This window comes from Dromiciops gliroides, chromosome 3 (genome assembly GCF_019393635.1).
Source record: "Dromiciops gliroides isolate mDroGli1 chromosome 3, mDroGli1.pri, whole genome shotgun sequence".
NCBI lineage: Eukaryota > Metazoa > Chordata > Mammalia > Microbiotheria > Microbiotheriidae > Dromiciops > Dromiciops gliroides.
This window is the reverse complement of record NC_057863.1, coordinates 270,024,035-270,051,554: the sequence shown is the minus strand read 5'-3', so window position 1 is coordinate 270,051,554 and position 27,520 is coordinate 270,024,035. Positions and strand designations below refer to the sequence as shown.

At 40.8% G+C, this 27,520-nt stretch overlaps 2 protein-coding genes across 16 annotated transcripts in view; one reads left to right on the top strand and one right to left on the bottom strand.

Moving 5' to 3' along the window:
• GART (phosphoribosylglycinamide formyltransferase, phosphoribosylglycinamide synthetase, phosphoribosylaminoimidazole synthetase) overlaps positions 1-9,885 on the bottom strand; it is a 37,318-nt gene extending 27,433 nt beyond the window's left edge. Inside the window, exons 1-7 of one of the 5 annotated variants that reach the window (XM_043996357.1) lie at positions 9,349-9,885; positions 8,959-9,025; positions 4,410-4,569; positions 3,193-3,288; positions 1,925-2,099; positions 1,070-1,181; positions 168-236 (exon numbers count right to left, since the gene is read on the bottom strand). In XM_043996357.1, the coding sequence (XP_043852292.1) occupies positions 168-236; positions 1,070-1,181; positions 1,925-2,099; positions 3,193-3,288; positions 4,410-4,554 (597 nt within the window). In that variant the 5' untranslated portion in view covers positions 4,555-4,569; positions 8,959-9,025; positions 9,349-9,885. Of the gene's footprint in view, positions 1-167; positions 237-1,069; positions 1,182-1,924; positions 2,100-3,192; positions 3,289-4,409; positions 4,570-8,954; positions 9,244-9,348 lie in introns of those variants that run through there. The other 4 variants (XM_043996359.1, XM_043996356.1, XM_043996358.1 and 1 more) reach the window with 4 other exon arrangements.
• Positions 9,886-10,011: 126 nt separating this feature from the next.
• SON (SON DNA and RNA binding protein) overlaps positions 10,012-27,520 on the top strand; it is a 34,914-nt gene continuing 17,405 nt past the window's right edge. For 3 of the 11 annotated variants that reach the window (XR_006355702.1, XR_006355703.1, XR_006355704.1), the window contains exons 1-6: positions 10,016-10,209; positions 12,874-13,040; positions 15,216-21,485; positions 22,767-22,927; positions 24,635-24,781; positions 25,027-25,215. Coding sequence is in view for 8 of the 11 variants with exons in the window: in XM_043996354.1 (XP_043852289.1) it covers positions 10,133-10,209; positions 12,874-13,040; positions 15,216-21,485; positions 22,767-22,927; positions 24,635-24,781; positions 25,027-25,215; positions 25,318-25,575 (7,269 nt within the window). In the remaining 3 variants the exon portion in view is untranslated. Of the gene's footprint in view, positions 10,210-12,873; positions 13,041-15,215; positions 21,486-22,766; positions 22,928-23,158; positions 24,470-24,634; positions 24,782-25,026; positions 25,216-25,317; positions 26,097-27,520 lie in introns of those variants that run through there. The other 8 variants (XM_043996354.1, XM_043996350.1, XM_043996353.1 and 5 more) reach the window with 8 other exon arrangements.

Genomic DNA, 27,520 nt, shown 5'->3' with positions numbered 1-27,520 from the left:
AGAGAAGATAGCCTCTTTCTAGGTGTAGAACATTTTTTTTGGGATAATTTACTTTTCTTTAAGATGAAACAGATTTTTTTCCCCTTGGGGAAGGAATAAATCAAATAACAGCTCCATAACAGAACTGGAATAAAAAAAAAAACCTTATCAGTGAAAAATTTACTTACAGACACCTCTTCTCCCTCAAGAACTTCTTCAATTACAACAGTATCGCCAGCTGCTCCAAAAGCCTTATCCTGTATTGAAACAAAACTGTTAACTTTATAGAGGTTTACCACAAATGTTTATTTTACGACAGGTTTTTTTTGGGCTAAATTGGGTAGAAACCATTATGATGACACTAGATTTTTCTTTTTTCTATGCTCAAAGAAACATGTTATATTTCAACTTGAAATTTGAAATATAATGTGAACATCAATATTGCGGATTCTCACAGAATTTATCACTAGTTTACCATTTTACTTTATTAACAATCTTATGCTCACAACAGAAAATTTAACAACAGCACTGCCTAAGATATCTTTAATTATGCTTAAAGAAGTTTTGCAGCATTTAAACTGATAACCTTACAAAATTTCCATTTGGTATGCATAGTTTATTTCCCTTCTATAAACCCAATACAAGCCATTATTACTATTCCTCATATTGTGACTTTGTAAATATATCTAAAATATACACAAATGAAATAATCAGAAAATATAGATTCTAATGGAAAAGTGTAAAGAGCAGGAGAGAAATGGAGTACAATTAAACAAAACTAACCATTTTATATAATCTTGATTGGGAATAAAATGGGAAAGTAGTTATTTAGGCATGACCCAGAAATTCTCTCCTTTTTGTACTTGTGCAGCAATAGTTGAAGCCAACTTAACAGAAACATAGTTATGATTTTGGTTTTGTTTTCTTTGTTATTTTATTATAATAAAGATTAAGAAGATTTCAAACATATTATAATAGCATTTTGGGAGTATTTACTATATAGAATATTAAATATATGTATATGATTTATTTCTGCCATTGAGAGAAATATTTAAATATTGTTCAGTGGCCTAAAGCTTCTTCATCCCACCTGCATTATCTCTTGAATTGCTTTGCAGGCCTCTTCTTTGTTACTAGCCACAATCACTCCTTTTCCAGCAGCCAGACCACTGGCCTTTATAACCAAAGCAGGAAAGTCTGCACTGTAAAGAAACAGAAATTGGCATGAATATGATAAAACCTTATCTATTCAAATTTCTGCATTTCTGAAATTAAAATGCTATAGAATTGGCTTTTTAATAGTGCTGATCCTCAGCAAAGCTGCTTTTGATTTTTTTTGTTTTAAGAATCATAGGAAGATTTATAGGAATCAGTGTAGTAAAATAAGCATAAACAAATATAATATACACAATTGGGGCAGCTAGGTGGCTCAGTGGATAGAGCACCAGCCCTGGAGTCAGGAGGAGTACCTGAGTTTAAATCCGGCCTCAGACACTTACTAGCTGTGTCTTAACCCCTAATTGCCTCACTAAAAAAAACCAAAAACACACACACACACAAAAAACCCCACAACCACTAAAACTACATTAAAGGATTACCAAAATGAAAGTCATACTCCAAGTAAATGAAAAACTTAAGACGATTGATAAGGTATCATCCTCTTCTCTTGGGGGTGGGAGGTTGGTAGAAAATCATTCTACTACTCTGTGTGTGTGTAGATATATGTACAAACACGTGTGTATATGTATATAAAGATATAAATATGTGCTTACATGAGTGTGAGTATATATATTTACACACGCATCTATAAAGATAAATATGTGGACAAGAATGGTGTCTTTTATCTTTATTATAGTGAAAACAGCACAGTATCACGAGCATGCATGGGATCAGCAAAAATTTTAAAAAGATACAAAATAATTACTATCCACAGGCAGCATTCTACCTCATAACGAAATCACAGGCTTCTTCAGAGCTGGTGAACGCTTTCCACTTTGCAGTTGGGATTCCATGCCGGTCCATAAACTCTTTGGCAAATTTTTTGCTGGACTCTAACTGAGCTGCCTTTGCTGTGGGACCAAAACACCTCACTCCTGCAGATGTCAGATTCCCAACTATTCCTATAAATAAAAATGTTTCAGAATATGTTTTGCCTTATTATATTAATTCTACAAGTCAAAATTATTTTAAGTTGGAAAATATTTCAGTTCATTTCTGCCATGTCCATTGATATGCTTAACCTTATTAATACTGTCCTCCATTAGAGGACCATTCTATTACTCATGGCTAAGAGACAAAAATATTAACATCCTGTGCCGGCTATGATGTTTAAAATTATGACTCCAGTTAATTCCACTAGGGTCTGAAATGGGAAAGGGGAGATGGTGTGGACTCCACCACACCCAAGGCTCTAAATCTGCCTTTCTAAAATTCTGAGAGTTGAGTTCTGTACTTCAAGCTCAACAGACATTCACTGAATACCTAATAGATTACCAAAACACAGGACATCGTTATGATGAGGCTGGATTTGAGTTATTCTAAGAAAAGTTCACCCTGATTTTAGGTATATCCAATTCAAATAGACTACCAGACAACAGATCCAAATCTTTGGATATCAATGACTCCGTTTTCTTTGGGAGTAAAGAGTAAACATGTTCTCAGCTGAAAAGAGATTAGGTTGCAAATGATTGGGGACAAAAAATGTGAATCATTATTTACTTTTATTTATAAATTATATTCTTTATTTCGCTAAATTCTTATTGATGTCTAATAGAAATTACTAGTAATATTTCTTAAGCACAGCAAAGACAATTTATTTACATTCAATCTATTCAATGGGATTCTAATATTGACAAAGCCTTTCACACCAAGCATTTTTTTGGGGGAAGGAGTGGTGGTGGTGTAATTTTGAAAGTCAAACTAGTAGTTTGCATATTGAAAAATTCTAGAAAGTAACATTACTGAGCACTTTTTGTTGTTTTTAAGCATTAAAAAAAAATAAACCAGTTATCAGTTGAAGTCTAGAAAAATCAGTTCAGGATCTGAGGTTAAATTGTAAAAATCTATTCAATAGCAAGTTTTAAATAAATTCTTTAGTATAAATGAAGTTGGGTTAATTTATCTCTGAGGTAGAATTTAACACTAAAATTCTATGATCAAGTACTCTTATAAAGCCAATCTCATAAAAGCAAATTGGAATTTTTTCAACTTTACCAGCAGCAAGAGGAGCTTCTGGTCCAACAACTACAAGTTCAATTTTCTGATCTTTGCAGAACTGAGCGAGGGCAGCATGATCATTGATTGGCACAGCTGTAAGGATGGGGAAAAAACAAAACAAAACAACACACATAACTATTTTCTGTATCTAATTATAAAGCTGTTAATCATCTACCTGGGTATAATCACCCAACTTCTAATTATTTTGGGGGTGGGTACTATGTAACTGAGTTTAATCGAGAATTTTAAAAAAATGAATTAAGCTAAAGAACAAAGTAGTTCATTTTATTTTGAGTTGCTATGTGAAAGTCCTAGTAATCTGCCCAAAGCTCTGTACATTACTAAATAATGTTAGTTTCCCCTTTAATAATTCACAAATAAAGGAATTTCACTGGTTGTATTATAAACAAAGTTATTTCATAGCTAAGTCCAAGTAGTACAATGTTAAATTTTAATAATCTCTTAAATGCTGGAAAAATACTTATAATGGAAAGATATAATAACTGATTTCTAGGATACCAGTATTCTGAAGCTTCTGAGCATTGCTTATAATATCCCCTTGCACCAACATATTACTTTCAAATACTTTATGCTTTAAAAATCTGTTTTGCAAACAGTACTCCCATCAATATGTATCCTTTATGTACACAGCAATAGGATTCCATTTTAAACAGCTTTGCTATCAAGTTCATTCAAAAGAGAATTTCTCTTTACAAGTTTAAAGTTCTGTACAAACCTTAAAGCACTATGTAAATATCAATATTATGAAGCTAATTTTAACAAGAGATTGGTATAAAATGATTCTTCAAGGGGGCAGCTAGGTGGCCTATCGGATAAAGCACAGGCCCTGGATTGAGGAGGACCTGAGTTCAAATCTGGCCTCATACACTTGACACTTACTAGTTTAGCTATGTGACCCTGGGCAAGTCACTTAACCCTTACTGCCCCACAAAAAAAAAGAGAGTTATAAAAAAACAGCATTATCTTACAGTTATGGCCAGTTGATTCATACCTTCCTAATTAAGGAGAGGCGAGTTTTTCAATGACAAAAAAAAAAATTAAAAAAAAAAATCCCTAGATGTTACTGATGCTCAACAGAAAAGAACAAGCCTTGTTACTTATTATTTAGTTTGCTTATCTGTAAATTGATAAAATTGAGTTAGATGATCAAGTCCTTTCTAGATCAAACATGCTATAAATCAAAATGTCTTTACCTGAATTTGAAATCTTCCCATTGTTGGCTGTTCCTGCATTTCCTGGGGCTACTATCACCTGGCTGACATGCTGAGACTGAGCAAGTTTCCAAGACAGTGTGTGTTCCCTTCCCCCATTGCCAATTACAAGCACAGGGACTGCCATTAATTTATCTGCAGACTAGGAATAAAAAAAAGAGAAGAAAGAAAAAATAAATTGAGAAAGTGCCAGGAGAGTCAAGTTCAGTTCAAAATAAAACTACTTAAATCCACCCATTTTCTCATTCCTTACCCTACACTCCTTATGTCTTGGCCAATGCTCAAGACACCGTTGACCATTCTTTATCCTTTTTGAAAAACTTTTTCTTTGGCTTTTTAATTTTTTTTTTAATGTAGAAGTAGCCTAATTCTTTTGCTTTTCTGACCTGTCCTTTTAAGAATCTGCTCCCTTCCTTCTTCCTTAATGGCTCTTTATTCTGTTTTCTTTCCCTCCCCAATTGTATCTCCTCCTATAACTTTGGTTCTAATTCATTTGGCATACTGCTAACAAACATCTCCCTAATGAAAAACTTGATCATCACTGGGGTTCTTGGACTACTTTTTGTTTTTGTTTTTTTTTTCTGTGGGGCAATGGGGGTTAAGTGACTTGCCCAGGGTCACACAGCTAGTAAGTGTCAAGTGTCTGAGGCCGGATTTGAACTCAGGTACTCCTGAATCCAGGGCCGGTGGTTTATCTACTGCGCCACCTAGCCGCCCGCTCTTGGATTACTTTTAACGAATTCCATTCCCTCCATTCTTAGCTATTTCCAGACCCTACCCTTTGTTGTTGTTGTTTTTTTTTTGGGGGGGGGAGGGGGGGCATGGAATGTCTTTAACATAAAGTAACCACCTTTTGAATCATTACTGCTTCTTCAAAGCATAACTCAACTGTTACCTTTTCCAGGAAGCCCTCTTTGATCTTTCCCCTCCATCTCTTTCTTATCTTTGTCTCAAGATCAGACATAGTCTTTCTTTTCTGAATTCAGATGGCACTTGTTTATAACTCAAATCTACTCATGTAAGATCACTTATTTATCCTCTTCCCCATTAGACCTAGGTATATGTGGGAAGTTTTCACATCACTTAAACAGCACTTACTATGTACTAAGTACTTTAGAAAGGCAGATACTACTGTTACATACCCATTTTACAGATGAGGAATCTAAGGTATAATTTTCCCAAGGTTGCAGCTAGTTAGTGTCCGGTCATGTTTGAACTCAGGTGTTCCTGACTCTAGACCTAGTGCTCTACTCACTTCATTACCTAGCTACCTACCTCATAGGAAGGAGGGGAATATAATTAAAAAAAAAATGCAGAGGGGCAGCTAGGTGGCGCAGTGGATAGAGCACTGGCCCTGGAGTCAGGAGGACCTGAGTTCAAATCCGGCCTCAGACACTTAACACACACTAGCTGTGTGACCCTGGGCAAGTCACTTAACCCCAATTGCCTCACTAAAAAAAAAAATGCAGAATATATACAAAACTAATACAAAATCACTTCAAGATGAGGGGAAAGCAACAGCTTGGAAAATCAGAAAAGACCTCTTAAAGAAAGTGGCACTTATAATGAGTCATGAAGGAAACTAGAGGATAAAGAAGGTATAGCTAAAGAGGGAGGAAATATATGGGGAGCAGAAGGAATGAGGAGAGAAGGAATTTTGTATACAGGAAGCAGCAAAAAGGCCAATTTTTGACTGAAGCAGGGAGCATGTGAAGGGTAATGTTTAATTAGGCTGTGAAAGATAACCTGGAGTCAGTTTATTAAGGGCTTTGAAGGGCAAATAGAGGAGTTTGAATTTTATCAGGCAAGAGGTCATTTCTTTCTGGGAGCTATGAATGTTTACATTTTAAAGTAAAAGCCTGACTATTTAAAAAGCTAAAACCTATTCTTACCTTAGGGGTAATAAACAAAAACAGGGTGGACAGGATTTGGCTCAGGGGCCAAGTTGTTACTGGCAGCAAGTAAAGTGAGATATAGTTTTGTGACAAAATAATAATTAATAATGGATTTCTGGGGCAGCTAGGTGGCACAGTGGATAAAGTACTGGCCCTGGATTCAGGAGCACCCTGAGTTCAAATCCAGCCTCATACACTTGAGACTTACTAGCTATGTGACCTTGGGCAAGTCACTTAACCCTCATTGCCCTGCCCTCACCCCAAACAATGGATTTCTTTAGGGGAACCCAGAGATCAATTTCTGGTCCTGTGGCGCCCCCCCCCCCCATTTGGGATAAACCCAGGGGAAATTCTTTTGTCTAGCTCTGTGAAGTGATGGGATCAAACCACACCCAGATGTCATCAATAGAGTCATGCCACCCTCAAGTCACATCAACCAATTAGCTGTGATCAATAACCCTTGGCCACTGTCCTCTTAGGAGAGTGTAGGTTTTGTAGGTCTTCTGAACTCTCCTTGAGACCACATGCTGTCTCGCTGAGAGACAACATGGCTATTCTGGAGCTTTTCTCCTGCCTGTGCTTAATTACCACGAAGGTAATCCTTTACTGGCATATATTATATTAATAAAATAATATGCTTACTGCCAAACGGGTGCAATAGCAATTTATAATCTACAGGAATAGCAATTAATATTTAGAAAACACAGTAGTAGCCTTAATTTCAAAAAACCCCCCAAAACCCATTTTTGGGTAATTTAATCATTTTATTAAAAGGAGGGCAAGTTATTAATAAAAGGAGGTCTACTGGCTGTCTCAGACCAGAGACCCCTAATGTCAGGGTCATACTTTACATACCCTTCCAACTGTAGGAGGTCCATCACATAGCAATCAAATCTAATTGGTTAACAACAATTTGGTGGGTTATATTAAAATGAAGTTTGGGGATATGTGACTCAGGTCACATGTAGACCTACCACCCCTAACTGATCACAGCAAAATAGTTTAAATATAGATGTGGCTGATTTTATCAGTAAACTCCTTCCTCTATCCAGTGTGAACCCAAGACTCCTTTGACCCAGATGAATCCTACTTTAGATTGTTGTTTTGTTTTTTTGTGGGGCTATGAGGGTTAAGTGACTTGCCCAGGGTCACACAGCTAGTAAGTGTCAAGTGTCTGAGACTGGATTTGAACTCCGGCCCCCCTGAATCCAGGGCTGGTGCTTTATGCACTGTGCCACCTAGCTGCCCCCTGAATCCTACTTTCAAGAACTTAGATCTTGGGGGTGGGGGTGAGCAGGAGAGTCAGTAATTGATATCAATCAGTAAGTGATAATTATTTCTCACAAAAGATTCTAGAGAATAAGAATGACAAGGGCAGATCTATGCTTAAGGAAGGAATATCAATTTGGCAGAGTAGAAAGTGGAAGGGCTAGATGCAGGAGACTATCTCTGATAGTCTAAGCAAGAAGTGATAAAGACCTGATGTAGGGTAGTTGTGGCTTAAGCCCAGAGGTAACAAGGGTATAATTGATAGGACTAGGTAACTACTTAGATATGCTAACTGGTACCAAGGGGCAGCTAGATGGCTCAGTAGAGAGAACACTGGGCCCAGAGCCAGGAAGACCTGAATTCAAATTAGCTCTCAGACACTGACAAGCCAAGTGACCCTGGGCAAACTTTTGCTTCTGTAAACTTTACTTGCCATTTAAACATGGGTAACCCTCAGTTTTCTCATCTTTAAGACAGGTATACTTACATCTTTTCTTAGACAGGATACAGTAGTGTTTAGTTTACACGGATAACTTGCAGTCCATTTAATTAGTAAATAGCACAAAGCAGAAATGCTTACTTTAAAAAAATCCCAATTTACACTTATGTGGGAGCAAAAACACTTATTGAAAACATTCTGGACTACATGGAAAAAACAAATTGTATTAAGAAACTGATCAATTCTTAATTGTTTGAAAAACTGGAAAAAATTATTTGCACAGGCTAGAAAAGAGAGCAAACTAAGATGGAAAAAAATGTAGCTTGCCAGAAATTCAAAATTAAAACCATGCAAAGGAACATTTTAATTAAAAATCAAGACCCTCAACACTGGCATTGTAGATGTTAAAAACACGTGGTAAACAAAAATTTAGAAATACAATTGGGCACACAGTAAAACCAAAAGCACATGGCCAACGTCACAGGATTAAAAAACCCAATGCTTCCTACCTGAAGTACATATCAAGAAAAACACTTCATTCACAGTTAATGAAAAAGCATATGGTAAAACCAATAGGATTAAAAAACTGAATTCTATTTGAAATACATATCAAGAAAAAAACTGCTCCATTAGTTAAGGGTTAAGGGAAAAACACAAACTCATGGCCAACCCCACAGGGATTAAAAAAAGAAAATGAATTCTATCTGAAGTACATGTCAAGAAAATCGCTCCGTTAGTCACAGGGTTGAGGAAAATGAACATGGCCAACCCACAGAATTAGAAAACAAAGATAAGTTACGGTTAAAACAATTTTTATTCTCCTCTTGCTAAGAAATCACAAGATACTGTAGAAATTTAAGTTCGGGTTAAGACCTTCATATGTGTAGAGACGAAAACAAATCCAAATCCAAAGCTCCCCCATACCTACTTGCTAGGATCAAGTGTCAGGAACCCCCAAAAGGAGCGAACTCCAAGGTCCTTTGCTGCGCTTAAGTCTGCGAGGAGCGGAAAGAAAATTCTTAAGTTCAGGAAACCTTCCTGAAGTTCGTACCCGGGCATCCCAGCAGCCACATTCTCAGCGACACAAAAACAAGCCCCCTCCCCCAAGGCCCGTGGCCCCGGGGTGGCGACAGCGGCCTCCGCCACGTGCTAAGCAACCTGAAGGCGGCCCTCAGTGGGTTCAGATTCAAACCCCCTGCGCTCGACCCAGACCCGGGGAACCATGTTCACACGTGTTACGTAACGATACCTTCCTCCCCCCCCCCTTCTCCGGGCCGCCCCCTCTTCCCTTCGTTCTGGTAGCTCATACCCCGAATACCTGTAAATAGTTTACCCCTTGAAAAACGCACCGAGGGCTCGCACGGCCGGGCGCCGGCGGCTTATTTAGCGAGGGTAGTGATGGACGCGCGGTTTCCCGCCGCAGAACACCGCCTCGACACGGGGTGGGGCTGTAGGCTCCCGGAGCAGTCAGAGGATGCTCACCCACCACGGGGCGCAAATTGAGATGGATTCAGACTAGAGGGGCGGGGGAGGGACCGGGGGCGGAGGGAAGTTAAGGCTGTATTTTCCAGAGTCACAGGATTGTACGAGCATTGGAAGGAAAGCGAGGAAGAGGCGGGTCCTCCCCAGGACGGCAGTGAAGCCGGACTTGGCGCCCCCCTCAGGTGTGCGCGGGCTCCGTGAGAAAAGCGGCTAGTTCTCACCTCGCCTCTGGATAATTAGTTATGCCCTTGAATCAACCAAAACCGTATAAATAGAAGCCCACCTCCCGCCCCGAACGCTGGGGACTAAGCCGCTCACGTTGGCGGGATTCGCTCGCAGACACTGGCCCTGTAATGGCGCCTGCGTCAGGCACTAACATGGCCGCCGCAGCCCCGAGCAAGGAGCTTACGTCAACGGCTCCGCCCTCATCTCGTAAGAACGTCCTGAGAAGCTGAGACGTGCCCGCTGATTGGCTCAGTGGCAGAGCGTGCCTTCTCGGGAGAACCGACAAGAACCAATGAGGGAAGAGAGATAAGGAACCGGCCGTAGCGCCTACTCCCGACGCATGCTGGGAGCCTGGAGGTCTTGGGAGGAGGAGTTGAGAGAACGGAGCGGCCGCCATGGCGACAAACATCGAGCAGATCTTCAGGTCCTTCGTGGTCAGTAAATTCCGGGAAATTCAGCAAGAGCTTTCCAGGTAATGTGTTCTCAGGCGCATCTGCCTTTAGTTGACCGCCGGGACCGATAAAGTGTTCCACCGCGACATCCCCCGAAGCCGCCATCGTCCTTTGGCCTAGGCCCTGCGGGAGCCTCGCCCGGGCCTGGGATCTATTTCCTGGCCCCCGCCCCCTCCCCCATCTACCTTCCTTCCTCTCTCCCCTCGCGCGCGAGGCCTTTCGTCTCTCGCTCCGTGGCGCTCCCCTCCTTCCCCCCGCCCCCACCAACCCCCAATCTACGGGCTGCGTTCGTAGTCTTTTTTTCTCTTCCGAGTAATCTCCCTCCCTATCGTCTTCCAAGCCCCGTTGTCCACCTTGGGATGGGCCTAGGTTCCTCCTCCGATCCTCTTCTTCCTACTCCTCGTTTCCCCTCCCCCTTCTACCCCCCCCCCTTTCGTCTCCGGAGATTTCACCATTCTGTCCCTAGCCCCGGAAAGGGTGTATAACGGCGATTTTTATAACATAATTGTAAAATTACATTCTTGCTAATTTTTGATTGTTCAAGGTCCGGCAATTCAGTTTGTGTATTATCCAGGCTTTTGGTTTCCCCTTTGCTCTCTCCACCTGTTTTTAAAAGAGTTGGAAGCAGTTTAAATTTGTCTAGTTTGTTTTTGGTTAGGTACTCAGATTTTGGAGGGGGGGGGATATGGTTTAAATTGGGGCGTGTGTGTTTGTTTGGCTGGAGGTTGGGAGTAGAGGAGGTATCATTTGAGTTTCAGTTTTTCTCTTATCCCGGCTTAAAAAACAAGGAAAGTTGGGTTGACTAACGTAGTATCCCGGGACCACTATTGTCCTTTATGGTCTCGTTTTCCCGTCCAAAAATGTGGCGAAAGGAAATTTGCAAAGACATCTGTTTATCCAGAAAGGAAAATAGCAAGGGGGTACTGCGTTTTGACTAGTTTTCCGTTAGTGTTCCTGCCATATATACCATACATGGTCCTTTACAATAGGAAGATAGGAAAAAAGAACCCCTGAAACTTAAATATTTGTTATAGTTTCACTTATACTTTTTCTCCGTGGCTATTTTTATTCACTATCTTTAAACCCCAGCATCTTGATCATGTTTGTTTGTTGGTCTTCATGTAGTCTTAACCGAATCTCCAAGAGTAAGCTAAATAGCCAAAATAAGTTCTTAATTCTCATTTACTGAGCGGTGGGCTGCATTGTGTTGGAGGGCAGGGAGAGGGAAAAGGTGTGCTGATGCCAAGGTATTGGTCATGAGTGAACAAATAATTTTCAGATGAGGCTTTTTCTTGAAACATAATTGTGTAGTGTAATTCTACAGTCGGCTGCCTGTAGATTGTCCACTTTGTTGAATATGCATAGCAAATTTCTGGACTACTCAACACCATCAGCATTAAATGTGTGCTGAGAGAAAACTAAGCTAATTTCAATATTAGTCCAAGCAAAACCTAATGTTACTCTCTTTCACACCTCTCCCCATCTTGTAATATATTTTTGCTTCTCCCTGTCTCAATGTAATTCTGAACCAAATATGCATAGATTTTGGATTCTGTGCTACTAACTTCATTGTTAAATTAGCCAAAATTAGTTGTATTAGTATTACAGTAGGATGTTTGTGGGTTTGTTAAATTAAAAAAAATTTTTTGTGTGTGGTAGTTTCAGTGTGCTTCCTTGGTTATTTTTCCATTGTAATTTTTTTTTTTTGAGATTTAGTTTTTTAGGCATACTTTATTTTGATCTGATCTGACAGACCTACTTAGTTTAATTTAGTTGAACAGAACAGAATCAGAATTACAGTTAATCTTTAAATTGATTTAAAGCATGAATTGGAAGAACTTAAGCATAGGTTCATTCTTTGGTACATTATAAACAAAAGAACACAACCATAACTAGCCTGGAAAGTTGTTCAGATTTAGCGGGGAAGATTACAAATAATATTTTAACCCTAATCTAAAAGTGTGAACTTCAACCATTGCTTTTTTATTCGTACAGTGGTATTGGTTAAAGTGTAATTAATTCTTATTAGTAAATTGGTTTATTTAACATCTTATGGCACAAGTGTTTTTCTACAGCATTCATGGAAATTTTTGTTGAACTCGAACACAGTTTGTGATTTATTTTTACATTGCATGCATTTTCCTAATGCTTGTGTGTCTTATGCTGATAGTCAGTGATACCTATTTAAACAGACTGGCAAAAAATATTATTTTTTTCATTATACCAGCATCTAGTGTATGTTAGGCCATACATTTTTGGGTGTATTTCCAGGGGATCCCTCTCACCCCCCCCTTTTTTTTTTTTTGCTAAGTATAGTAACCAAAAGCCTCAACTTAAATTTTTGAGAGTATTGACACAAATAAATGAGCTCAGAAAACTGTTGTTTTGTGGGATTTTACTTGATTTGTACAGTTGCAAAATTGTTACTGTAGTATATAAAATTAGAATTTAAACGAATTGGAAGTAGATTAGAACTTAATAAAATTTGAGGGAGAGTTATTACAGTTAAAGAACATGTTTACAAAAACCATAAAAGATGGCAATGTATGTATCTTATAGATTCAGTTGTGATAATAAAGTCACGAAAATTAAGCAAATTATTGATAGGCTGTTATTTTGTGCTAGTTTATTGTGTATTTATATCCATAGTGTTAATGAATTTTGCCATTTTATTTTTAAATCAGTGGCAGGGTTGAAGGCCAGCTGAATGGTGAAACAAACCCACCTGTTGAAGGAAACCAGTCAGGTGATGCAGCTGCCTGTGCAAGGAGCCTACCAAATGAAGAAATAGTACAGAAGATAGAAGAAGTGCTGTCTGGGGTCCTAGACACAGAATTGCGATATAAACCAGGTAAAGTTAAAAGGGATTATCTTTGTCAAGATTATCCTTCCCCAAGAAATCTCAAGAGAAGCTCAAGTGGTCTTAAAGTATCTTTGAGCATATTTCATAATACAGGAAACCTTTGCTATAACCTGATTTCTTAAATTACTTGAGTTTTCTAACTGAAGGTAATATAAAAACAAAAAAAACCTTGTGACTTTACATTGTAGAAAAATCTACTGAGTTTGTATGTTTTTATTATACTCATTGATGCTGAACTTTTCATTTGAAGTCTTGGGTAGTTCTTTAGTGTAATGATTCTGAGCTTCATAAAAAGGTACATTGATGATAACAGTTAATATTAGAATGACTGATAGGCTTTATAGCTGGAAGCATATAGTCATTTCATTTTAGAGATGAAAAACCTGAGGCACAGGTAAGTTAATTGATTTGAACATTATCATCTCAAGTGTGTACTGACTAGGGGAGGCAAAGAGAAGAGAGAATGTGAAAGGTAGGTTTTTCCATTTTGTGTTTTTTTAAATTTAATATAACAGATAATATAATACCAGTTGCTTATTAAAGGTAGTCAGAAAAATTTTTTTTTAAGTGCGTGTGTGGGGGCACAGCTAGGTGGCGCAGTAGACAGAGCACCTGCCCTGGATTCAGGAGGGACCTGAGTTCAGATTTGGCCTCAGACACTTGACACTCACTAGCTGTGTGACCCAGGGCAAGTCACTTAACCCTCATTGCCCCATCTCCCTCCCTCCTCCCAAAAAAAGGTAGTCAGGATAAAATCAACATCATCATTTAGCACCTATCTTATATCAATCTGATGACTGACCCATACTAAATTCTTTTTAGAATATATATTAATTAAAACATTCTAATTGTAACTTTAAGAATCTAAGCCATTTGAAAATTATCTTTTAAAAGGATAAAACAGATAATTAGGACTTAGGATAGGTGTAATAACATAGAAATTAAACAAAAACAATTCTACATATAAGTTAGACAAATCTTTTTTGGGGAGGGGCAATGAGGCTTAACTGACTTGCCCAGGGTCACACAGCTAGTAATTGTCAAGTGTCTGAGGCCAAATCTGAACTCAGGTCCTCCTGAATCCAGGGCCTGTGCTCTATCCACTGTGCCACCTAGCTGCCCCTGAGTTAGACAATCTTAAGTATACTTTGAAATAAAAAAAAAAACAACCTAAATAGATTTTATTTTTGCATAGGTCTTGGCACATTATGTGTTTTATTTGAGTTCTTTATGTTCTCTTCTAGCTTATACATTTTGATAGGAGCCATGCAGGTGTTTGTGGCAGTACAAAATATAACCCACTTGCTTATACATGCAATAAAATTTCCTGTTCTTAGCACTTAATTGAGTATGAATTTGATTGAACTAAACTTTAAAGATTTTGAATGTTTCTCCCTCTAGACCATTTTTGGAATATTTCTTTTTGACAAATTATATGTTATTTTTAGAATGTTCATTTTAACACTGGAAGGACTGCAATAATAAAAGGATTAACATGTGCCAATTGATTCATTGTATTTTTTTAATTCATAATTCAGAGGAAATAGAGATAGTTGGATGAACATATTGTAGTTTTGTTGTCATTTGGTGTTCCTGGTCCTTCTGGTATTAAAGAGTATAATTTTGTTATGTTAATTCATTTGGAATGTTGAATGCTTTACTCTTCTTGGTATTTATTTTTGAATCATCTCAGGCTTTATTGTTGACGATCAGAGTTGTATATAGAGACATAAAAGACAAGTATAATAAAAGTAATTATGTATGGATAGGCATTGTTAGGTGGAAATAAAGCTAATATAATATGGGTTATCCTTAATGTTAGTATTTTCTCTATATCTTTTAAAGTGTAATTAGGGAATATATGTATATTAACAGATAGCTTGTGATATTAATCAGTGAATAAACATGTATTTTGTGGCAAACTCCAAGGCCTGCTGTATATAGTTTAAATATTGGTGGGAGTATTACTGAAAAAGTTCCCACCAGACAGTTTTCAGGCAGATTGACTTGAAGAAATGTTGAATTTTCTATTGTACCTTTATTTGTTATTTAAGAAAATAATTCTTTATAGTAGGATACGTAAATTTTAATTTTGTAATATTTATTTAAACCTTGGTGTTGAGTGTGATCTGAGAAGTTTAATGTCATTTCTTTTTATTTTAGATTTAAAGGAGGCCTCCAGAAAAAGTAGATGTGTATCTGTACAAACAGACCCTACTGATGAAATTCCCACCAAAAAATCAAAGAAACATAAAAAGCACAAAAGTAAAAAGAAGAAAAAGAAGAAAGAAAAAGAGAAAGAGAAAAAATACAAGAGACAGTCGGAAGAATCTGAGTCAAAGCTGAAATCTCATCATGGTGGGAACGTAGGGTTAGAGTCTGATTCCTATTTGAAGTTTGATTCAGAGCCCTCAGTAATGGGGCTGGAACACCCTGTAAGAGCACTTGGGCTGCCTAAGCCCCCTGCAGTAATGTTGAAGTCACCAACAATGACATTGGGACTGAATGAATCCCCTGCAGTTGCTCTGGAACCTCCTACAATGGCAGTAGAGGTATCAGAACCACATACTTTAGTAGCACTGAAGCCAGCTTCAGTTGGGGAATTATCAGAACTACATGCAACATTAGTCCCAGAACCCTTCACGTTAGAGCGACCAGAGTCATCTGTGGCTGTAACACTGGAATCATCTGTGAAACAGACATTGGAATCTCCTGCAGTGATGCCAGTGCCTACTACAACAGTTGTGCCGAAGTCATCTGAGGCACATGTGACAGTATCATCAGAATACAATGCAAGATCTGTGCCGAAGTATTTGGAGATTCCATCTTCAGAGCAGTCAAAGACCACATTGCTCGAGCCTCCAGCATCAAAAGTGCTAGAGTTATCAGAAACTTGTGTGGTAACAGCATCAGAAACATCTGCAGAGTTCCATCCCAGGTCAAGCTCGATGACAGCTTTGGAGTTGCCAGAGTCATCTGTAACTGAAATTCTGAGATTGCCTGAGCAATCTACAGCAATACCATTGTTGTCTGTGGAGCCTCCTACAACTACAGTGTTGGAGTTGTCCAAACCATCTGCAGTGCCAGAGATGCCTGGGCCCCCAACAGCACCAGTGCTGGAGCTGCCAGGACCCCCCACAGCGCCAGTGCCAGAGTCGCCAGGACCTCCTGTGACATCGGTGCCGGAGCTGCTGAGAACCCCCACAACGTCAGTGCAGGAGCTACCATCGCCTCCCGTGACATCGGTGTTGGAGCTTCCAGGGCCTCCCGTGACATCGGTGTTGGAGCTTCCAGGGCCTTCTGTGACATCGGTGCCAGAGGTGCCAGGCCCTCCTGTGATTCCGGTGCCAGAGGTGCCGGTTCCAGAGGTGCCAGGGTCTCCTGTGGCATCGGTACTAGAGTTTCGGGGGCCCCCTGCAACACCGGTGCAGGTTCCGGAGTTGCCGGGGCCCCCCGTGACACTGGTGCCAGAGTTGCCAGGGCCCCCTGCGACACTGGTACGTGTACCAGAGTTGCCGGGGCCCTCAGCAACACCAGTGCTTGAGTTGTCACAGGATTTGCCTGGGCTTCCAGCACCATCGATGGTGTCGGAGTTGCCTCAGGAGGTGCCAAGGCAACCCACGATGGCGCTGGAAATGCCGCAAGAGTTGCCTGGGCTGCCTGTGGTGACAACAGCATTGGAGTTGCCAGGGCAGCCTGTGGCGACTGTGCCTTTGGAATTGGCAGAACAACCTGTGATGACAACAGAGCCGGAGCAGCCTACAGTGATGCCAGCGCTGGAGTTGCCGGGGCAACCTGAGGTGACAGCAGCAGCAGGGTTGCCTGGGCAGCCTGTGGCTACAATAGCACCAGAGTTGCCTGGGCAGCCTGAGGTACCAGAGTTGCGGGGGCTGCCTTCGGTGACTGGGGTGTCAGAGTTGCCAGGGCAGCCCTCAACAACTGTGGCACAGGAGTTGCCGGGGCAGTCTGGGGCACTAGGGCAGCCTGTGGCAACTGGGGCGCTGGAGTTGCTGGGGCAGCCTGTAGCATCAGAGCTGTCAGGGCAACCCACAGTAGCTGCAGCGCTAGAGTTGCCAGGGCAGCCTGTGGCAACTGTGGCGCTAGAAATATCAGGTCATTCTGTGATGACAACGTCAGATCTGCCAACGATGACCGTTTCTCAATCCCTGGAGGTGCCTTCAACGACAGCGCTGGAACCATACAGTACAGTAGCACAGGAGCTACCTACAACATTAGTGGGGGAGACATCTGTAACAGTATCAGTGGATCCCCTGATGGCCCCTGAGTCCCATATGTTAACTTCCAATACCATGGACTCCCAGATGTTAGCTTCCAATACCATGGACTCCCAGATGTTAGCTTCCAATACCATGGACTCCCAGATGTTAGCTTCCAATACCATGGACTCCCAGATGTTAGCTTCCAACAGCATGGACTCCCAGATGTTAGCTTCCAACAGCATGGACTCCCAGATGTTAGCTTCCAACAGCATGGACTCCCAGATGTTAGCTTCCAACAGCATGGACTCCCAGATGTTAGCAACTAGCACCATGGACTCCCAGATGTTAGCAACTAGCACCATGGACTCCCAGATGTTAGCAACTAGCACCATGGACTCCCAGATGTTAGCAACTAGCACCATGGACTCCCAGATGTTAGCAACTAGCACCATGGACTCCCAGATGTTAGCAACTAGCACCATGGACTCCCAGATGTTAGCAACTAGCACCATGGACTCCCAGATGTTAGCAACTAGCACCATGGACTCCCAGATGTTAGCCTCCAGCACCATGGACTCCCAGATGTTAGCCTCCAGCACCATGGACTCCCAGATGTTGGCCTCCAGCACCATGGATGCACAGATGTTGGCATCCAGTACACCAGAGTCCTCTATGCTAGGTCCTAAGTCACCTGATCCCTACAGGTTAGCCCAAGATCCATACAGGTTAGCCCAGGATCCATACAGGTTAGGTCATGACCCTTACAGGTTAGGTCATGACCCATATAGATTAGGACAGGACCCCTATAGGTTAGGCCATGATCCCTATAGGCTAGCTCCTGACCCTTACAGAATGTCACCCAGGCCATATAGGATAGCACCCAGGCCATACAGAATAGCACCCAGGCCTTATAGATTAGCACCCAGGCCCCTAATGTTAGCATCTAGGCGCTCTATGATGATGTCATATGCTGCTGAACGCTCTATGATGTCATCCTATGCTGCTGAACGTTCCATGATGTCTTATGAACGTTCTATGATGTCACCAATGGCTGAGCGCTCTATGATGTCAGCCTATGAACGTTCAATGATGTCAGCTTATGAGCGCTCTATGATGTCTCCCATGGCTGAGCGCTCTATGATGTCAGCTTATGAGCGTTCTATGATGGCTTATGAGCGTTCCATGATGTCTCCAATGGCCGAGAGATCAATGATGTCCATGGGTGCTGACCGCTCCATGATGTCATCCTATTCTGACCGTTCCATGATGTCATCTTATTCTGACCGTTCCATGATGTCATCTTATACTGCTGACCGCTCAATGATGTCTATGACTGCTGATTCCTATGCTGATTCCTATACGGATTCATATACTGAGGCTTATATGGTGCCACCTTTGCCTCCTGAGGAGCCCCCTACTATGCCACCTTTACCACCAGAGGAGCCCCCTATGACACCACCATTACCTCCTGAGGAGCCCCCTGAGGGACCATCATTACCTGTTGAGCAGTCAGCATTACCTGTTGAAAACACATGGGCCACTGCTGGAACAGCATTACTCTCTGAAGAACCAGCTTTGCCCCCTGAGCCTCCTGTGATGCAGACAGAGATTCCAGAGTCTACAATGTCTGATTATTCTGTAGGAGCTCCAGAGCCCTCAGTGTTAACATCAGAGTCTGCTGTAACTGTCTCAGAGCCACCACCAGAGCCAGAGTCTTCAATGACATCAACATCTTTAGAGTCTCATATGACACAAGAACATGCTATCATAGGGCCACAGGCAGCTGTCCTATCTTCTGTGCCCAGTACAGTGTCAGAAACTTCTATACTACCTACAGAACACACTGAGCCTCCTATTGTGACAGAGTCAGTGGAAACCTTTGAGCCCATTTTAGCATCTGGGCCTATCTCAGAACAGATGATATATCTGACTGAGGTGGCAGTCCCAGAGCCCTCAGACATGGCAGTCCCAGAGGTGGTGGTCCCAGAGCCAACAGAGACAGTAATCCCAGAGCCAGCAGAGTTGGCGGTCCAGGGGCCAGCTGAGGTGGCAGTCCAGGGGCCAGCTGAGGTGACATTCCAGGGGTCAGATGAGGTGGTGGTCCAGGGGTCAGCTGATGTGGCGGTCCAGAGGCCAGAAGAGGCAACTTTCCAGGGACTGGCTGAGGTGGCTTTCCAGGGCCCAACAGAAGTGGCGGTCCAGGGGCCCACAGAGGTGGCAGTCCAGGGGCCCACAGAGGTGGAGGTCCAGGGGCCCACAGAGGTGGTGGACCAGGGGCCCACAGAGGTGGTGGACCAGGGACCGACAGAGGTGACCGTCCAGGGTCCAGCAGAGGTGATGTTGCAGGAGCCAGCCACAGTGGTGGTTCAGGAGCCTGCCATGGTGGTCCCAGAGCTGATTGCAGCAGTCCCAGAGCCGACCATGGTGGAAGTGGCTGTGCCAGAACCCACAGTCCTAGAGTCATCTGCAACAGTGTCTGAAGGTCCTGTGGTGGTTCCAGAGCCTACACCAGTGGTGGAGTCCACAGTTATGACTTCAGAACCTGTTATTAAAAGAACAGATGTAGTCTCATCTGTTGAGTCTAATCTTTCTCAACAAACCACCATACAGGAAATGTCCATTCAGTCAAGTGAAGAGGCAAATAATGAAAAAATGCATCTGGAGAGTCATTCTTATGAAAGCATACACCATGTAAATATAGTCTTGGATGTAAATAGTCCTTTAATTGCAAAAGAGACAGAACATAACATTGTTTCTGCCACTAGCCCTGTTAGTGAAATTGGTATGGAGAAATTTTTGCCTGGCAGTGAGACTGATCTTAACACAGTGTTGACCACCTGCCCTAGTGAAGTTAATATAGTTGGAACTGTATCTACCACCAGTTCCCATATTCATGAACTTGATGTAAAGGGAACTACTAAGGAGATTGAACTTTATGCAACATCTGTTACCAGCTCAGTAAGTAAGGCTGATGTTGAGGGTCCTTTACCCACTCAAGAGATTGAACATGACATGGTAATTTCAACTAGTCCTAGTGGTGGTAGTGAAGCTGATATTGAGGGACCTTTGCCTGCTAATGACACTCACCGTGATGTATTGTCTGCTAATAATCTACTTGGTAAGACTGATCCAGAAGCATCATTACCTGTGAAAGAGAGTGAACATGATACGGTAATTACTATCAGCCATAAAGATGGTAGTGAAGCAGAGAAAGAGACGCCACTCTCTGCTAAAAACACTGAACAGGAGTCTGCTGCCAACATTTGTGATCTTAATGATGCAGATCTAGTAAGACCTTTACTTCCCAAGGATATGGAACGTGTCGCAAACCTTAGGACTGATATAGAGGGACCTTTGTCTGCAAGTGGAGTTGAACGTGACATAGTAACTACTGCCAGCCCTGTTGTTATTAGCTTACCTGAAAGAGCTTCAGAGTCTTCATCAGAAGAAAAAGATGATTATGAAATCTTTGTGAAAGTTAAGGACACACATGACAAGAGCAAAAAAACTAAAAGCCGTGATAAAGGTGAGAAAGAGAGGAAAAGAGATTCTTCATTAAGATCTCGAAGTAAACGCTCTAAATCTTCAGAACACAAATCACGTAGACGCACAAGTGAATCCCGTTCAAGAGCAAGAAAGAGATCATCTAAATCTAAGTCTCATAGATCCCAAACTCGTTCACGATCACGTTCAAGACGTAGGAGGAGAAGCAGCAGATCAAGATCAAAGTCAAGAGGAAGGCGTTCTTTATCAAAAGAGAAACGTAAAAGGTCTCCAAAACACAGGTCTAAGTCTAGGGAAAGAAAAAGGAAAAGATCTAGCTCTAGAGATAATCGGAAAGTAGCCAGAGCTCGAAGTCGTACACCTAGTCGTCGTAGTAGAAGTCATACTCCTAGTCGACGAAGAAGGTCTAGGTCTGTGGTCAGAAGAAGGAGCTTTAGCATTTCTCCTGTTCGCCGGAGCCGCACCCCAAGTCGCCGGAGCCGTACCCCAAGTCGCCGGAGCCGCACCCCAAGTCGCCGGAGCCGCACCCCAAGCCGTCGAAGAAGATCTAGATCTGTGGTAAGACGAAGAAGCTTTAGTATATCACCAGTTCGACTAAGACGATCACGGACACCCTTGAGGAGGCGTTTTAGTAGATCTCCTATTCGCCGAAAACGATCCAGATCTTCTGAAAGAGGCAGGTCACCACCTAAACGTCTGACAGATTTGGGTAAGTCAGTCTATAATAAAAGAAAAAAAATGGAATTGTAGAAAACTAAAAATCAACTTGAATAATTACTTTCTAGTCCATTGGGTTGCTGTTTTTTAATACATTTATCTCTGGGTTTTTTATGCTGCCTAATTTTGTGGAGATGGGGGTGGTCTGGACCTATCTGTGGGGAATTCCTGATATAGAAACTCCTACTGATGCAAACTGTCAGTTTTTCTGTAGTTTTAGGTCATTGGATATGATGTGGTAACTGCTTGTAGCACTATTGTGAATAACATACCTAAAAAGAGTTTCAGATTTTGCACACTGAGAGATTGAGTGACAGGCAGGACTTGAACCCAGGCCATCTTGACTCCAAGGCTGGTGGCCCTCTATCCATAATGGCATATAGTTTTTTTCCTTAAATGTATTTGCTCCTGGGTAGTAGAAACTATTGTGTTACCTTTCTATTCTAGTCATGTAGTAAATAGTTAATTAGTGTTGAACTGAATTTATTCATGGACTTAATACCCTGGTATTTTGGGGGAATGCATTAGGAAAAAGGTAACTTAGAGGGGCAGCTAGGTGGCACAGTGAATAAAGCACCGGCTCTGGATTCAGGAGGACCTGAGTTCAAATTTGGCCTCAGACACATGATGCTTAACTAGCTGTGTTACCCTGGGCAAGTCATATAACCCTCATTGCCCTGCAAGTCATATAACCCTCATTGCCCTGCCCGTGGAGAGTAGAAGGTTTGTTAGAAGGCAGCTTGGAATGCCATTTAAAACTCTATTCTTTAATCATTCTTTTAACAGATCCAACAACTGTTTTGAAATAATTTTTGTGGGTTATAGTATTGGCTTTTCTTTACAGGAAAAAATGTTTGTGGGGCCAGTTCAGTAGGTGGTGTTAGTAAGGTTTTGTATCATTGGTGAATTTAGACTAAGAGAAGCAGACCTGCTTTAAGGATTCATTACCAGAGCTAAAATCCTGTCTCCAGTTTTGCATGTAGAACAGCTTACATTTAAATATTGACTGATAATCTATCATTCTAGAGTGCAAGTGTGGCTCCTTTTTTTAAATCTAAGTAGATTGTGGATCTCTAAATCGGGTTGGTAGAGAAGGAAACTAGGAGATAAAAGAAAATAGGTGACAGGAAATCGTGGGTATTATTTTCCCAAAAATTTCTGCAAAACCAAGTTCAAGAATTTTGATGTTTGTTAATGTTTAGAAAAGTACAAAACTGTTTTGATTGTATAATATGAAAAGTACACTACTTGTAAATTTTTACTATCCTTACAGATAAGGCTCAACTACTTGAAATAGCCAAAGCTAATGCAGCTGCCATGTGTGCTAAGGCTGGTGTTCCTTTACCGCCAAACCTAAAACCTGCACCTCCACCAACAGTAGAAGAGAAAGTTGCTAAAAAGTCAGGAGGAGCCACAATAGAAGAGCTCACTGAGGTAAGCTAGTTCAAAATTTGCCTCCAATTTTAAAATTGATTATTTCAGTGATGTTGACTCTGGAGCGTGCCAAAACCCAAATTGCGGGCTGAACTGATAATGGCTGGCACTGAGCAGCCAAAACCCGAAATACAGACATGGCAGCGGCAGAAGCTCCGTTTAGCAGGCCATTATCCGGGATGGCTAAGCTCCGCTAGCTAAAAGTTACTTCCCATTACTTTTGCTTTCCAGTTTTAGAAGCCAAACTGACTGAGGCGCGGGACGTTTCGTTTGAATGGAGGAGGTGTTGAGTGAGCAACACGCAGAAGCGCGCCTACCGTTTCGTTTCCATTCACGACGTGTTCACTGACCGCCACGAGTGTACTACACATACGCAAAGACACAGACAATCTTCAGAAATGATCTTTTGCCACCGGAGCTTGGAAATTAATGAGAATAGCCGGCCATTGCCTGAAAGGAACTTCTTTCGCATCAACATTTCGGGTTTTGGCCGCTCGGTACCAGCCGTTGTCGATAATGGCCGGCCATTATCAGTTCTTCCTGCGGTTCGGGTTTTGGCAGTAACATATATTAAGCATATTTACTGTTTTCATTTGGTCTTTTCAGTTGAGGCTTGTTTTGTGGGGTTTTTTTTTTCTTTTTGAGAACGCTGAAATATTGCTGCTAGGATCCAGAAAATACCACATTGTTTCATATGTTGAAACTTGTTATTGGCTAGCCTTATGCCAGCCCTCCACTGTCAATACTTTCTGTTCTTTTGGTCACAAGCCTTATATAATTTGTTCTTTTGGCTAAATGAGCCCCCTTTTGTGATATTTTCAAATTGATAATGGATGTGAAGAATTCTAGTGCTTGTATAGAGAAAACAGAGACAGGTCCATCCAAATTTTCATTGTCATTTTTTAAGCCAGGCAACAGAGCCTTTACCTAACTTCTCAGGAAGGAATTGACTTTGTCTGCTTCATATATCAGACCTTGTCACTAACTCCCTGCCCTTTTTACCTTTTTAAAAAAAAAATTGAACTCTACTTGTATGCAAGATGGAACCCATTGAGTCTTTGATCTATAAAACATTCATGGAAAAAAAATGTCAGTAATTTCCCTTTTCCCCCTCCACTCCTACCCTACAGTTATGAACAGACATCTTTATTTTTCCTGTCTTATGAATCTTGTTCTAACCACCCCCTAAGAATTACCTTTCCTTCTTTTCTTGAATCAGTGTCCCTCACCTTCACAATCTGGCTCTAAACCCCTTTAAGGGAATCTTCCTTGATAATTTAACCCCACCCGACTCTGTTCACTCTAGCCTGCATTCCCTCAGCACTTATGTACTCAGTTTGTATTATATCAGTTTGCACTTGTTAATGTGTTGCTCTGTAAAAGCGTTCTTCAGTTATTTCATGTGTATGTATTCTGTCTTTTGATCTAGATTGTAAGCTCCTTGAGGGCAGGGACCATGTCTTTTACTTTTTGTATCTCCCTGACAGTACCCAGTACAGTGCTCTGCACACAGTAGGTGCTCAATAAATGTTGTTGACTGACTGACTGGCCAAAGTCTGCTAAGTAGCTAACTCATCTGTCTAAATGTAAATTTGTACTTTTAAAAGTTATTTTACATGGTTTTGGTCCCATTAAGAAGTGATGTGTTTGTCTGTGTATACAGGGTGTGTAAGATTATCTTTTGTTTGTTTTTTTTTACTCTTTAAGAAATGCAAACAGATTGCACAAAGTAAAGAAGATGATGATGTTATAGTGAACAAGCCCCATGTTTCGGATGAAGAGGAGGAAGAACGTCCTTTCTATCATCATCCCTTTAAACTCAATGAACCTAAACCCATTTTTTTCAACTTAAATGTGAGTACTGCAATTGATACAAGAAGTCAAAAGCTGGTAACTTAAAGTTTATATGGGAATATTTTGGCTTTAAATTCCATTTTAGAAATTCCATTTTTAAACTTTTAGATTTCTGAGAAGAAATTTAAAAAATGTATGCCTGAGAATATATGTTAAGTGAATATCACCAGAGATTATATGGCAATTATTCAAATTTGGTGTTCTATCAAAACCTTAATTTGTGAAACATTGTTTTTGTTCCTTAGATTGCTGCTGCAAAACCAACTCCACCAAAAAATCAGGTAACATTGACAAAAGAATTTCCTGTATCATCTGGCTCTCAACACAGAAAAAAGGAAGCAGATAGTGTCTATGGCGAGTGGGTTCCTGTAGAGAAAAATGGTGAAGAAAACAAAGACGATGATAATGTCTTCAGCAGCAATTTGCCTACTGAGGTAAGTAAAAGTAACATTTTACCCTTTTTTTCTTAAAATACCTAAAACTGCCATTTTATTGTTATTTTATATCTGATTTGGATTCTGTTTCACTCTTCTTAGGGTCGGGTTAAACGGCAGGGCCGGGTTAGACGACAGATGAGACAACCCGCAGCTACTCATTTCACAGTAACTCGATGCAATTCACTTTGTGGAACCACGCCACAAAGTGAACAGCATCGAATTGCAGAGAACAGTGTTGTCACGTCCTTACCCAACATTGGGCCCTCCTTGCATTTATGGGGAGGTAGCCCAAGGTACAACTTTTCTTTAGCTTCCCGTTTTGCTTCCAGGCTTTATAGCTCTAGATTTTGGTGGTAGCAAGTTTAGTGGGTAAAGGAATCAGGGAGATAGGCTGAGCTTCAGGTTGAACACTTGAATCAAACTTGAAATGATCCTTGCAGGCTGACAAACAACTTGGGTACACAGTCCATTTTTCATAAATAAAGTTCCTTAATTGTACCTCCAGATTATTTGTCAGATTCCCTTCTATTTTTCCTCATTTTCCCTTCCCCTCACTACCCTGGCCCTTTTTTTTTATTCCTGTGTTTAACCTCATGCTCAGCCTCTTTCTCCATTCCCTTCTCCCTCTCTCTGCTACTATTAAAAGTTGGAGAAGTGGAATCCACACTTGGAAATACTTGTGTGGCTGTAGTAGTATCTTGTCAAAATGATGCGGTGATAATGCCAAACAACCCCCATTAAAATGCTGCCTGACTAAATAATGTGCTACTCATTATAGTGCACATCAGAACAGCAAGACTGTATATATATGTAAATATATATATATCTGTATCTTTGTATGTATCTCTGTATCTGTACCTTTGCTGTATCTTTTAATAAACAGTTTACTTTTATTTAACTTGTTGTGCAAAATCACGCTTGGGGGATCTGGGAGGGTGGAGATTCAGTAGGGGGGTGGGAACTCCCAAATGATCCCTCAACTACCTTTTCTTTCTCCTGCCCATTATTCCCATAGCCCGGACACACCTCCGTGGACTGGGCTAACTCCCCAATGCCCTGTAAAAGTGGTGTTCCCCACATCCTCCTTTCCCTGCAGTCTGGGTGTCTGTAGGTCAGAGAGACCTGTCCTTTATATAGATCCATGCCCCTTCAGAGACATTGAATACTCTGATCACTCCACACCTTTAATGTCATAAGTAAACAAATCCAATTTTTTAAATTAGAAAGTGAACAGAACCCAAATCAGAAACATAATAACATTTTGATAGCAGTATTTTTTTTCCCTTTAGCCTGTCAATTCACAGGCAACATTTTCACTGTGCACTTTTAGTCCGGCATTTTGACATGTAGCAAGCATTGATGCTGAGAAACATAACTAGCCATTGAAAATTCTGTTTACCAGCTGATAATTGCTTTGGGGATTCTCATCTGCTCGTGGTTCCACAGAATTGAAACATGCTGTAATGTCCCCAATATGGAGAAAACTTGGGAATTTGTCATCTTATTTCATATTAGCGCTTTTTTTTTACCTTGTTTGGAAACTATTTTAATGAATTAATGGCAACATTTAAAACCCAGATCAAGGTACCTGAACCTTTTAAATTTCTCAAAAGGGACATGATTAACATTTGGTAGTGACTTCCTTTTATTATGTAAACAACTAGATCTAAACAGCCTCAAACTTACTTTAGGTTTCCTCATAACACACTTGTATTAAATGAGTTTGATGCATCTAATTAGGCATTTAACAAGTATGGTGGAACACATTCAAAATTAGTGTGAGTAGTTAGGAAGATTTTTAACATGGGAAGTGTTGCTACGGAATGAAGAACTATTATACCTTTTTCCGGATGATGTTTCCTAAGATCCTAAACTGCCATGGAATATTTTAATAGGATTGCAAACATTAACAGCGGACAGAAGAAAACATTGGGAAAATGTTTAGTGAATCTTAATTGAACTGAAAGGAAGGTATATTAATTTAAGCCAAAAGTCTAGTCTGATCACGCTTGCCACTCTTCACCATTTTTGAAGTAACCTAGATCTGAGCAACATATTCCTTAATCTTTTGGGTTGAGAAAGGGTGAAGATTTTTTAAAAAATCAATTCTTTTCACCTCTTATTCACATGTTACATATTACATAGTGTTTACTAACACCTAGAAGAAAATTTCAGAAATGGAAATACTGGTATCTCCACATGCTGAGTATGCTCAAATTTATGAAGTACCCAGTGAACAAATTTTTGAGGGGAACTACATTTATTGAGTAGTTAGTGATAACTTTATGGGAGAATTACTTCT